Source organism: Lycium ferocissimum, chromosome 4 (assembly GCF_029784015.1).
Source record: "Lycium ferocissimum isolate CSIRO_LF1 chromosome 4, AGI_CSIRO_Lferr_CH_V1, whole genome shotgun sequence".
Taxonomy (NCBI): domain Eukaryota; kingdom Viridiplantae; phylum Streptophyta; class Magnoliopsida; order Solanales; family Solanaceae; genus Lycium; species Lycium ferocissimum.
The window spans coordinates 35764845-35777513 of record NC_081345.1 but is presented as its reverse complement, the minus strand read 5'-3'; the positions used below and the strand labels follow the sequence as shown (position 1 = coordinate 35777513).

Sequence of the window (12669 nt, the reverse complement as noted above, 5' to 3'; positions counted from 1 at the left end):
ATGTCACGCATCAACAATTTGAAAGATAAACTTACAAGAAAAGTAGGGTGCGGGGTAAAACTACTATAAAAAGTTAGGTAAACGATAAATTAAGATTATTAGATAATAAGTAAAGAGAAAATGAGGGAAAAAATAAGGTAACGACACAATCACATCAAATCGGTCGTTAACAAAATAAGACTTTTCATCTTTACAGAACGATGAGTTTAACGGATACAATACCAAAAAAAAAAAAAAAAAAAAAATTAACAACCAAAACAAATAATATATTTAAACTCACGACACAATACAAATAGGTAACAACCCTGCAATACAAGCAGTGCCATTAGTAGTTTACATGCCTAATAACAGACGAGAATAAAACATAAAACATTCATATAAAAGTATATACAAGCCAACATTCTTTCAACTTTATTCAGTTGTTGATAAGTAATATACTACATATATTTTTTTGCAAAGAAAGCACGACACATGAAGTGCCAAGACCAGATGAGAGCAATGAAGAATATTCAGTCAATCAACACTGTCAATGAGCAAATGTAATACAAACACATCACATAAAAAAGCTCTAATAATTCGTTCATTTCTTATCACATAATTTTTACTTTAGTGTACTTACCTTATCACAAATAGACAAACTTTTTTTTTTTTTTTTTCAAAATTCAAAAGCTGTAATCTGGTTTACTAAACAATTTACTCCTTAAATCCCCAAATAATCCCTTTTTCTTTACACTCACTTTATCTTCACCAGAATTACTACTTTCTCCTTTCTCTTCTTGTTCTTCACCTTCTTCAAAAAAAGCTGGATGAGTAAAAATACTACTCAACAATTGTGTTCCTCTTAAAGCATTCGTTAATGGCAAATGCCCTTCAGGTGTTTCATCATTCAATTCCCAAATAAACTCATTAGGAAAAGCTCTATAATTATACTGATCAACTTCAGTAATTTCCAGTTTCTTCATCCATCTAACTTTAATAAAGAAGCTAGTGAAATCTCTGTTCACTTTGTTCCATATCTTCTTTTGAACACTGTAACCAAACTTGTTGTCACTGTATTTTCTCCATAAAGAATCTATTTCTTTAAGGTCGGATGCATTAATGAATTTAACCTCGGAAAAGAACACGTAACCTCGTTTAGTGGCTGCTTCCCCGGCTAGAACGATGAGTAAACGACGAGTTTCCTCGTCAGCTTGTCGGAAATCTTGGGCTGATAAATGTTGTTCTAGGACAGTGAAGGGGTGGGTGGGGGTGGGTGTGGTGGGGGTAGGGGTGGTGATAGAGGTAGGGGTAGTGTTGGAAACTGAGAAAGTTATGAGGTTGTGATTGGAGAATGAAGTTGAAGATGAGGGGTTTTTGGTAATTGTTGGCTTAAGGAAAAAAGAAGAGGAAGAAGAAGAATAAGGGCAATCTATAGAATGCCTTCTTCTTAGTGTGTGAATGGACTTGAACGAATTAGTTGCCATTTTGCTTAGTAGTGGTGAGATAGGACTAGTTCTTTTTTTAAAGGGAGAAGTGAATTCTTGAAAAAAAGTGTGCTACATTTTGGTTAAGATATAAGAATATGGAGAGTGGGGTGCAGGGGGTGGGGTGTGAAGGGGTAGGGGGGAGAGAGGGGGGTGGATGAGATAAGAAATGAGTGAGAGTGAAAGAAAGATGTCATCAAAGGAAATATAGTGCTTGAATGAGATTGGCTAGATATGGGTGAGTTTGGATACTCTCTATCACTATCTTCTATCTCTATGGGCAAGAAAATACAAAGTTGTATTTTTTAGCATTTTGACCCCTTATTCTCTTTCAATTCTAATTTTGAGGTCATCACAAAGTTTTTATTGTTGTGTAGTTTTATGGTGGTTGTTGCCAAGTAAGGAAATTGGTAGACCACCACATTCATACTAGCAAGTGGGACCATTAATGTCAAGTAGATGCCCCTCCATTTTATAGATTATGATTATGAGTAAGTTGAATTCTTGAGGTGGTCTGCCACTAATTTGAAGTAAGATTCATAAGTGTTCAAAGCTTAACAAAATAATTTTAGAACATGTTATTTTTTTCTAGGGGAAGAGTTCAATTAGATGTATTTTGTGGATAATAAGTGTTCAATTATTTTCGTCAGAATTTGTGTAGGTTGTCCTTTTTCCCTAAATTTTAACCAACTAAATAACCGGCACTGCCACAACAACATCAAGCCCTTATAGCTCAGTGGTAGAGCGTCAGTCTTGTAAACTGAAGGTCCGTAGTTCGATCCTGCGTGAGGGCATTTATGGTAATATATTTTTGCTTTCCAACTTTATAAATCATGGGCTTTTTCTACAATTTTTTTTGTTTATCACACCTGCTTCTCTACTTATTTGCTTTTCCAAAACAAAAGTTTGGTATGATTAGCTTTGTTCTTATTACTGCTTACAAAAGTGGAATCCAAACCCAAAAGTAGGCCTTAATTATTTACCATTCATTGACCAACTTTCCCAGCTTTGATGATTTGCTCAATTTAATGGGTTATTCAAATTCAAAATTATTTTTCATGCTAATACAATTAATTTTGGGAAAACAGGTACATGTTTCAAAGAGATGGGGGATCTAGACAGAATACTGATAAATTGGGCTAGCAGTTTAAGTAGAAATAATGTTGTTTTCCACTTTTTCCACCAGACACTTTGTAAATCATGACGAAGACGAGTTATATACAGTAGTCAAGTTAAATATTTTTTACGCTATCAATGAAATTTCATTGGTTATAGGGGTTATTATTCTTTCTTTCAAGTTATCATATCAGACCTGATAGTGTAGCTTTACACTGTTATCAGTGTGCAGAATTAACGCCCACTGTTTTCTCAAGCATTGTCAATTTAGTACGTGAAAACCTGTATTTTGTTTTCAACTATTCCTTCCCTTCAAATTTATTTTCCCTGTCCATTGTGTAAATGGATCTAATCTTGTATATTAAGATTTTCAAGGAGGAACCAATCACTATAAATCACGGAATACGCTTTATTCTTCCAAACAACAATTTGCATACAGGATGAAAATGTTAAGCACTCAAGAAACAGCATTTCAATGAAGCCTCTGAAAGGCAATAAGTGCTGCCTGCATATTTTACATAGATATGCAGGCGAACGAATTAACTTCACTTATACAATTCCTTGAATCTTCTGCAAGCTTCTACGACGTTCTCCCTGTGCCCAAAAGCACTTACTCTGACAAAACCTTCACCACCAGGTCCAAAACCACTCCCTGGAGTAGTAACAACGTGAGTCTTCTCAAGTATCTCGCTGAAAACCTCCCATGAGCTTCGTCCAGGGAAGTGCACCCACACGTAGGGTGCATTTTTACCTCCATACACCTTGTAACCTAGTGACTTAAATGTCTCCATTATGATTTCTGTGTTCTCTTTATAGTACCCAACCACGTCCATCATGGCCTGAAATGCAAGGGCAACATGTTCAAGTTGGGACTTTGAGCCTATTAAATGATGTTATTTAAGATTAAGCAAAAAAGAAACACGAGCCAGTGATTAAACTGACCTTGAAACCATCAGGTGAAAGGCAAGCCCTACCGCCAGCTTGAGCAATGTTGGATGCACCATTGAAGCTTGTACAAACGATGCGATTGAAGTCTTTTGCTACAGGAAATCCATCAGAATATAGGAGTGCTTTGGGAATTGCAGTCCAACCTAAACGAACTCCAGTGAAACCAGCATACTTTGAAAACGATGAAACCTCAATGGCAACCTGCAAGTTCAGTACAATATGCTTACAGTCAATTACAAACAATCCGCTTATCAATGTAAAGATTGTAAGCTACAGGTAATGAGAAAAAGCGGCACAACAAAAGTCAACCAAAAATCTCACAACTCTATAAGAAAGCTCTGCAACTTCTACAAAAAGACAACTGAGGGAGCAAGAAAGATCAGAAGAAAGTCACTGCAATTAACCAAGGTATAAAAAAAAATGGACTTGAATAGATTTGAGGTGACCTTACTACAGAGTGCCATTGAAAGAGCAGGGGAAGAAGATAAATTAGAAGACCATTTACAAACTAGTTTGATGAGCTCTAGACAACCATGGAAAAAGACAACTACAGAGCAGGAGATGAATTAGAATGAATGGTCCCAACGAATTGCATGAACGCTAACAAACTAGGTGAAAGTCTCAACAGAATAGACTGCCCAGTGGCATTTTTTCCACAGTAAAGATTAAAAAGAGTGTGTAGGGGAAGAAGAGTTCATATCAAATATAAAAATATCATAGAAGATATGTACGAAAGAGCCGCACAAGCATGAGAATGGTGTTATGCGACACAAAAGAGTTTCCCGTAACCTTGCAGATCTGCATTGTGCCCCACTTGTTTGTCTTAATTACGGATAAGTTAACTGAGGGTATACAAGATGAGGTTCTTGCTGTTTGCTATGGCATTCTACTTTCTCTATATCTTTTCTATCCTTTCTGAAGCAAGTGAAGCGGAGATGGAAACTTTTCGCATTGTATTACGTTTTAGTTGGTTCGTTGGAGAGGAAAATAGACATGTGAGAATAGCCATAATTCCATTACATTTTTGGATACCTTAGTGTATGTCATTTGCAAACGATATTCGGATATTGAGTCAATTGATGAAACATGGTGTGGGTGTTAACCGAAAGTTTGAACAATGAAGAACACTCTAGAGAATAACAATTTTACAATTTCTTTTATAAGGTATAACAATTTTAGAAGATGGAGTTATGGAATTATGAACTGCACGTTTAGCCAAATGATGGCAGAAACTTTCACTAGAAAACAAAGTAAAGCTTAATGTTGACCAAATAACATGATCCGGACTTACCTCTTTTGCTCCAGGAATCTCAAAGATGGACTTTGGACTGTCATCACATATATACATAGCATATGCAGAATCATAAATAAGGACTGAGCCATTGTCTTTAGCAAATTGCACCAATTTGGTCAGCTGCTCCCTTGATGCTGCCGAACCAGTTGGATTATTAGGTGAACAGAAAAATATAATGTCTGTCCGAGGAACGCTGGATAAATCAGGAAAGAACCCATTTTCTGGAGTACATCTCATGTATGCAATATTCCCATACTTCTCCACATCCTTCTGAAACTGACCAGTTTGGCCCATAATAACACTTGAATCCACATAAGCCTACAGTAGAAAAAACAACCGAGGGTTACTTGAGAATCTTACACACATCATCACATAAGAGAGCCTTCTCCAAGGCCTGTTACGAAAACAAGGAGTACCAACAGACAATAAGGAGACCATACCAAATAAAAGGAAAATGTAATAATGATAATAACAAAAGATGTATCAATACCCTTTACAAGAGTATAAATTGTGCTAACTGCTAACGTTATAAAGTAGTACCACTTTACTCAATTCACACAATGATGTGAAAAATCATAAAACAAATTAGACTTGGCAAATCTACAATATGCAGGTATCCTGGATGGCATCTGGCTGCCGTCGAACTCCTCTTTTTCATTTTGGTCATAAATCATAATACTACTATAATAGGGAAGAACAGAGGTAAAAGCCTGAAATATTTACCGGATATGATGGATCTTGCACAGCCATAGTCACATTAGACCCAAAAAGAACCTAACATACAGTCAAGAGATACATAAATTGTTAGTGAAAGAAAGTGACAATAATTTGAAAAAATCACTCAATGCAGAGAAAACCAGACCTGAAGTCGAGATATATCACTTTTGGCACCATCAGAAACGAAGATCTCATCTTCCTCTATTCCAACATTTGCATAATAGGTAGAAGCAATGGAGGCTCTGAGTTGCTGCTCATGCAGAAAATTAATGGTATTCTTATAGTTATTCTGAGCTAACTTTACACTTACATCACGGATTAAATGCTGCGAATGAAAAATATGGTGATCGAAGAGTAATTTTCTCTTATGCCTATCTTAAAATAAGGATCCAAGATAACAATGCTTGAGCACACCCAAACATGAAATAAGCAAATGCTTCAGAAATTTCAGTTGCACATCCCTTCTTGACATTATGACAAAAAAGGAAATTTTAACTTTTATCGCATGGACCACTGGATAAAGAACATTGCAATGTATTTGAGGAAAGTAAAGGAGAAAATTGACAAAGAAATTGATATAAATAGACGAAAGACAAACTATCAGCAAATGCCAAATACCATTTATTCTTGTAGCAAAAGAAGGAAGAGAAATAAGAATTGGACGATAAAGAACAGAGCTAAAATCATATTACTGAAAAATTGAGGGGGGAGGGAGCCACTACTTACTTTTTCTCCTTGCTCAGCACCATAACCACTGTAACCCTTTAATGTTGACAGTTCATGTGCTCTCTGCAAATGAGCAAAGGAAAACAAAATCAAGAACAGGAAGTTAGTTATCGACCTAGAGTTCAATAGGCAGAATAGATTTAGGCCCCGTTTGTCCATAGATACCAAAAAAAAATTTCACTTTTTTTGGAATTTTGGAGTTGGAGTTGGAGTTGGCCATAGTTTTTGAAATTGTAGTTTTTGGTGAAATGTAGTTGTAAAAAAGTGAAAAAAGTGAAATTTTTTGAAAAACAAGTTTTTTGAGTTTTTGGTATTCCGGAATACAACTTCAAGTTGTATTCGGAATTCTCATGGCCAAACGCTGATTCCGGAAAAAAGTGAAAAAAAATTCCAGAATAAAGTGAATAATTCTTATGGCCAAACGGGGGCTTAAAATCACAAACTACTTGCCAAGTTAAATGGTAGTCTATGTAGGCATATGCTGCTGAAATCTATCAACAGGAATATTAGAAACAGGTTCGTTATATTTGCCAAATAAAACAGGTTCATTATAAAATCAAACGTTACCAGATACATGTTTTTTGCTTGTAATCCCAGCATTGGTCAAACAGAACAGGACACACAAAATACAGCGAATTTCGAAGTTTTGACTGATAAGAAAACTACAGCGCAATAGAGATGTCAAATGAACCCCTGAACATCAGAAATTATATCCTGTTCTTTACAAAATTCACAAACAAGGTTATCAGAATTACCTTTGCCATGGCAGAAGTTATGAATTCAGGAATGGGCTCAGTAGTGTCACCAATCCCAAGGCTTATAATTTGAGCATCAGGGTGTTTCGACATGTGTGCAGATCTCCTTCTTGCGATCTAACTTCACCAAAGAGAGCGTTTAGAACTTAACTCCTAGTAAGTAGCATAGAAGGTTTACAAAATAAGAATGCTCTAGCATAGTACTATAAATCCAGCCATCCAACATTCAGCTAAAAAAAGAAAAGCAAAATTTTTTACTTCAGGTAACTAAATATGCTTGTTGTCTCATCATAATTCCACATTACTGCTATCTCGTCTAAATTAATCTTTTATTTTCATGACCAAAAGCAATGCCTCCAACTTATTCCAAGAAATATGTCCAACTTCTTCTCTAATCGCCTACATCTAATTCACTATAAATAGCATCTTCAATTGCAAAGTAGCTTAAAAAACAGATAAAACAACAATCAAATTACTGTAAACAGACCAGTTGAAATACAGACCTCAGGAAACAGATAACCAGCTTGAAGTTTAGCTAAATTCTCATTGCGAGAGACCTTTGTCTTGTAAGCTTCAAGCAACACAAGAATTTCATTAGCACAGTCAAATCTCAAGAAACTGCATATCTATTTGAATGCACAGATACAGGTGAGACTAAGATTAACAGTTGTTTTCTTTTTGGCACCGTCAAAAGACAATAATTTTGACACTCTTGCATCTCCAAAAAGACGCACACATAGCAGCCGTTTTGACACTTCACTTTGCTTTTCAGAGAGTTAAAAAACAATTTATATGCAACCACAAACAATTGATTAGTTTAAAGTTCTCAAATACCAAATTTCAAAAGCTCTAATTGATCCATATTGCACAGGCTTGCAGTCTACTATTTTCATTTGGAAAACAACATTAACATAAAAGCTTACAAGTTTCCGTAGAAGGTGTTGCAACACATCTGACAATACCACCGGTTTTGCCTGGCATTGACACATTCTGGCTCCTGCAACAATTAATGCACACTTTTTACATTAGCAAATGCATACACCAGGAATAAAACTACTCAGAATTAGCAAAGTATCAAGGGAAGCAACCGCAGCTTTTTACTGTTTTCTCATCAATGCATTTAATCTTGAATATATGTCCGATGCAAAGGAGATTCTCAGTCAGTTCATTCACTACTAAACTCACCATAGCCCATAAATGCTATAAACGGCTGATACTTTGTTTAATATGGAAAAAGAGAGCCCTTAGCTTTGTGTTAGTCAGAATGTGAACAATAATAAAAACCAAAAACAAACATTTTTACATCATTAAATAAAATAAAATAAAGAATCAAATTCAAGAATCAGTACAAGGTGCCTACTTGAACCACAAAAAAAGACATCTTTTTCCCCATATCTTTGGAGAAAGAAAATGAAAATTAAAAAAAAAAAAAAAAAAAAAAAAAAAAAAAAAACTTCAGCAAATACATAGTTAAACCGGAAAAAAGTAAGACAATTTTTTTCATGTATCTGAAAAAAACAAAAAGTGGCCACACATTGTTACCCTATTAACGAATTCTCTCAAAATTGTAAGATAAAGTCAGAATACTGAAGCTATAATATACTTTCCTTGTCTACTGCTCCATCTAATGCTTAAAGATTGAACTTTTACCAGCAACATAGACCAATAACGTCGATAACTAAAGCAGATGACGAAGATTTCAAACAAAAATTAAGGGGATTAAAACTAAACCCACCAAAAAATAGCACTGGAACAGAATTAGGACATTAAAGAAAACATGGGATATGAAATAGGGTACCTTAAACGGAATTTGTTCTGACCCAAGAAAGTAGAAGTTGATGAAGAGATTGAAGTAGAAACACTTTGCTGAATAGCTGCCATTCTTTTTCTTTCTATTAGAACAAAAGCCGTTAGCTAACTGGAGTAAGTCCTCACAAATACAAAAGCTGCTTTAAAAAGAACCCTAATCTTCCGATTGCAAGAGGCCTATTCTGTCAAAGCACATTTGTCTTTATTTATTTAGCCATGTTTTACTAATTTGATCTTTGCACGTATTTTATTTTTAAGATGACTCGTTGAGACCTATCCTAACTATCACTTGAATATTACTACCATTTACCAGCAATTGCTTTTTAGTTTTGAGTAGATTTTAGCTTGTACAAAACAAATAGAAAATCTATGGTCGAGGGTTGTGGTGTGGAATTGTAACTTGTAAGCAAGTATCTTGGAAGATTTAAGTTATGGTGACAAAAAAGTCCCATAATTAGAAATGGTGACAAGTTTGACCAGCCAAGGTCAAACTTGTCTTAAAATGTTCTGGGGGCCGCGTTTACGCACAGCAGCATGACACCTGATGATATGAAGTTATTATAGCGGATGTTTTAGATTGGCAAGCTCCATTTGCTCTGGAGTGCTACCGAGTCAGAGTTTATACGTATGTTTTTTCTGGATTGATGTTAGAGGCTTTGCAGACAGAGTCGTGGGTATAGTATGTCAGTTGTGTATGCGGCTTCATCAGCCGATATGTCCTTCTGTATTATGCGTTAAATTCTGTATGATCATAGATTCTCGTTTTTGATTTGGAAAACATCGGACAAGAATATTTCGAGAGTTTATGTGTATTTTATTTTATTTGATTTAAAAGCATAATAAGATTTTGTATGTCATAAAGGTCTGTGGGTTCACTCGGCTCCGGATATGGGGTCGGGTGCCCATCACACCCTAGTGGAATTGGGGTGTGACAAAGAAGAAGAAGAAGAAGAAGAAGAAAGCAGAACAATGGAATGAGTTATGAAGTAATTCCCAGTGCTACACGAATGAAATCCAAAGAAAAATTGCAAAATCGTGGTCTTGTTTTTTTCTTTCTTGAGCAAAAATCGACAACAAGAAGAAGAAGAAGAAGAAGAAGAACGAGCACGAAATAAGAAGAAAGCGGTAAGAAGAAGAAGAAACGAAGAAAAAGAAGAGCCAAAAATGGTGGAAACGGCGTACAGTAAAACGTAAATTTTGGCGCGTTTTTTTGGCTCGTAGGGTTTATACGGGTTGGGTCAAAGTGTTAAAAATAAAACTGGGGCAAAGTGTAAAAAATAAAGCTTGGGGTTAAAGTGTTAAAAATATAACTTGGGAGCAAAGTGTAAAAAATAAAGTTTGGGGTCAAAGTGTTAAAAATATAACTTTGGGGTGAGTCAAAACTTCCTAATCACTAATCTAAAAATTATCACCCCTACTCAATTAAAAAAACTAGAGTTACCCCAACTCAATTTTAAAACCTATTTGTCACCAATAATTAAAAGGCCCCACAATCTTGCATCCTTTAATAAAAGGTTTCGAGGAACTTTACAACTGAGTCTATCTTTATTAGGAAGCGTTTTATGTCAAAATGAGACTCCCAATACATTCAAATCAGTTAGCCGCAAAGCGGTTATTGGATACGAATGACCCATTTGGCCAAGCTTCTGAAAAGCAAAAAATGTTCATGTTTTTTTTTTTTTTTTTTTTTTTTTACTTAATTTAGAGAGTTGAGGTGTTTGACTAAGCTTTTAAGAACAAAATAAGTGTTTATGGGTAAGTAGTCAAAACTATATTTTAAAAGTTTAAAAAGGTAACTTTTTCAAATAAACACTGATCAAGCACAAATTACTACTTTAATATTAACAAAACAACTTTCGAAATGATTAACCAAACATAAAAGCATACTCTCCAAAACTAGTACAACAACAACAAAACCAGTGTAATCTCACGAGTGGGAACTTGTGAGGGTAGTATATATGCAAACCTTACCTCCACCTTGAAAAGGTAGGGAGGTTGCTTCCGATAGATCCCCAGCTCAAAGAACTGTGAAAAAGAGACAGTAGCAACAAGCACAAACAATAACAAGATAACAAGTTAGTCGAGACTAAAAAAATAACAGGTAATAATAGTAACTAAAAACGAGGAACTCCAAAAATACTTTTTTTTAAAAACACTTTTGATTTAAAATAAATAAAATTTAAAAGTTTAGCCAAAGAGGCTATAAAAATAAAAACCAAGAAGAACAACTAAAGAGGGAGAATAAAACTTTTAGTCCCTTGGTTATTGATAAATTCTAATTTTGATCCTTATGATATATAACTCAATACATTTATTCTTCAAATAATTTAAACATGTGATTTTTGCTCCCCTTACATAGGAAATATGTTATATTAGAACTACTTAAAAAAGTATATTACCTTAAATATGCAATAATAGTACACGTTTAATATAATACATGGTAATATAGTACTCAAAAGTGCACATTTCAAATAACTGAAGGTTAAATGTGCTTAGTTAAATATTGTAAGGAATAAATTAGAATTTACCAATAATTTAGGAACCAAAAATGCTATTAAACTAATTGAAATATTCTTTATTCTTGTGCGTGTTTTTTTCCAGAAATAATTATGACAAAAAATGCGAAACCTCTTCTTCAAAGTTTTCTAGCAAACACTTTCACTTATTGCAAAGTGAAAAATGAATTTGATGGATTTAATTAGAAAAAAAAGGGATAAAATTGTTTTTGAAATTTATAAGGTATAGTTAAATTTTAAAGATTTGCGAGAAGAACTTAAGATTGAATACAAATTCTACTAATGGAACATATAGGAAATTATATAATATCATCAAAAGAAATAGAACACTTGCAAAGTGACCATATCTTTTTACTCATACACAGAACTCATAAAAAATCAAGAAAAGGTTACATAAAAGTTAAAAGAGAATGTTAATCTTCTGTTTTACAACTCGAGAGCAGTTTGTGTAATCCACAAACAGATTTTGTAAAACGATAAATTTGGAACACTGATTAACAGACTTTTAATATTTGCTTGAAATCAATTACGTACACGCTTACCATCAATCAGAGCCCTTATAGCTCAGTGGTAGAGCGTCAGTCTTGTAAACTGAAGGTCCGTAGTTCGATCCTGCGTGAGGGCATTTTTCTTTTCGTTTTGGACTCAACCTTTTCTATTTTGTTATTATTTATTATTAAGAGAGAAAATATTTACCTTTGTTGCCACCAAAGTTTAGTGTCGGTGGACGGTTGATACATTGGTGTGCGCCATTTTCCACCGTCCTTTTTTCATTTAAATGTATTTCTTTATTTGATCTGAATATATTTTGTTTAGACAAAATTTTAAGTTTTCTAAAAGTCTGTTTGGATTGGCTTATTTTACGTGTTTTTAAGCCAAAGTAGCTTGTAGGCACTATTATAGTATTTGGTAAAATAAAAAAATATTTTTAAACACTTGTTTTTAAGTCAGAATGACAAAATAAGTCAAAAGTCATAGGTTAAAATTTCTAACTTATAACTTTTGATTTATAAGTCAAAAGCTATAAGCCCATTCAAACTTAATTTTCTGAGTATACAAGAAACATTGGCTATGTGCCCTGTATAGTTCTGTTTATATAACATTGATTGAATAAAAAGTAAGGAAACTTCCATTAGATTAAGTTATTTGGAGATTATAGTTTTGTCCCAGGACTTCTGAGATTATTATTTTTGGATTAATCTATCTCACTTTGGAGGTGGCATTAAATAATACTTATTAAGTTTTAAGTCTGATGGGATAACGTGGAATATCTCAAAGATTAAGTTTGGGATTAATTTTGCATAAAATTAATTTTGCATCCCACC

General features: G+C 34.2%; 2 protein-coding genes and 2 non-coding genes across 4 annotated transcripts; 2 read left to right on the top strand and 2 right to left on the bottom strand.

Moving 5' to 3' along the window:
• Window positions 1-388: 388 nt before the first annotated feature.
• LOC132052600 (tetrapyrrole-binding protein, chloroplastic) lies at window positions 389-1531 on the bottom strand. Its single transcript, XM_059444212.1, has one exon. The coding sequence runs from the start codon at window positions 1461-1463 to the stop codon at window positions 663-665; it is 801 nt and encodes a 266-aa protein (XP_059300195.1). The 5' UTR covers window positions 1464-1531; the 3' UTR covers window positions 389-662.
• A 654-nt stretch (window positions 1532-2185) lies between these two features.
• Window positions 2186-2257, top strand: TRNAT-UGU (transfer RNA threonine (anticodon UGU)). Its single transcript has one exon. It is a non-coding gene; the product is annotated as a tRNA-Thr (tRNA).
• Window positions 2258-2972: 715 nt separating this feature from the next.
• Window positions 2973-9018, bottom strand: LOC132052599 (LL-diaminopimelate aminotransferase, chloroplastic). The gene is made up of 10 exons (XM_059444211.1): window positions 8818-9018; window positions 7943-8016; window positions 7523-7590; window positions 7020-7136; window positions 6265-6327; window positions 5684-5788; window positions 5545-5595; window positions 4819-5139; window positions 3522-3728; window positions 2973-3418 (listed from the first exon to the last, which is right to left on the bottom strand). Exons 1-10 carry the CDS (start codon window positions 8898-8900, stop codon window positions 3125-3127), a joined length of 1383 nt encoding a protein of 460 aa, XP_059300194.1. The 5' UTR covers window positions 8901-9018; the 3' UTR covers window positions 2973-3124.
• Window positions 9019-11897: 2879 nt separating this feature from the next.
• Window positions 11898-11969, top strand: TRNAT-UGU (transfer RNA threonine (anticodon UGU)). The gene has a single exon. It is a non-coding gene; the product is annotated as a tRNA-Thr (tRNA).
• The last annotated feature ends 700 nt before the right edge of the window (window positions 11970-12669 follow it).

Excerpts from the sequence above, each read along its gene's own strand:
- LOC132052600 (XM_059444212.1), bottom strand. The coding sequence starts at position 1,463 with ATGGCAACTAATTCGTTCAAGTCCATTCACACACTAAGAAGAAGGCAT.
- LOC132052599 (XM_059444211.1), bottom strand. The coding sequence starts at position 8,900 with ATGGCAGCTATTCAGCAAAGTGTTTCTACTTCAATCTCTTCATCAACT. Across the intron at positions 8,017-8,817 it reads CAGAACAAATTCCGTTTAAG|GAGCCAGAATGTGTCAATGC; the intron begins GTACCCTATTTC and ends TAATTGTTGCAG. Across the intron at positions 5,140-5,544 it reads TGCAAGATCCATCATATCCG|GCTTATGTGGATTCAAGTGT; the intron begins GTAAATATTTCA and ends TTTCTACTGTAG.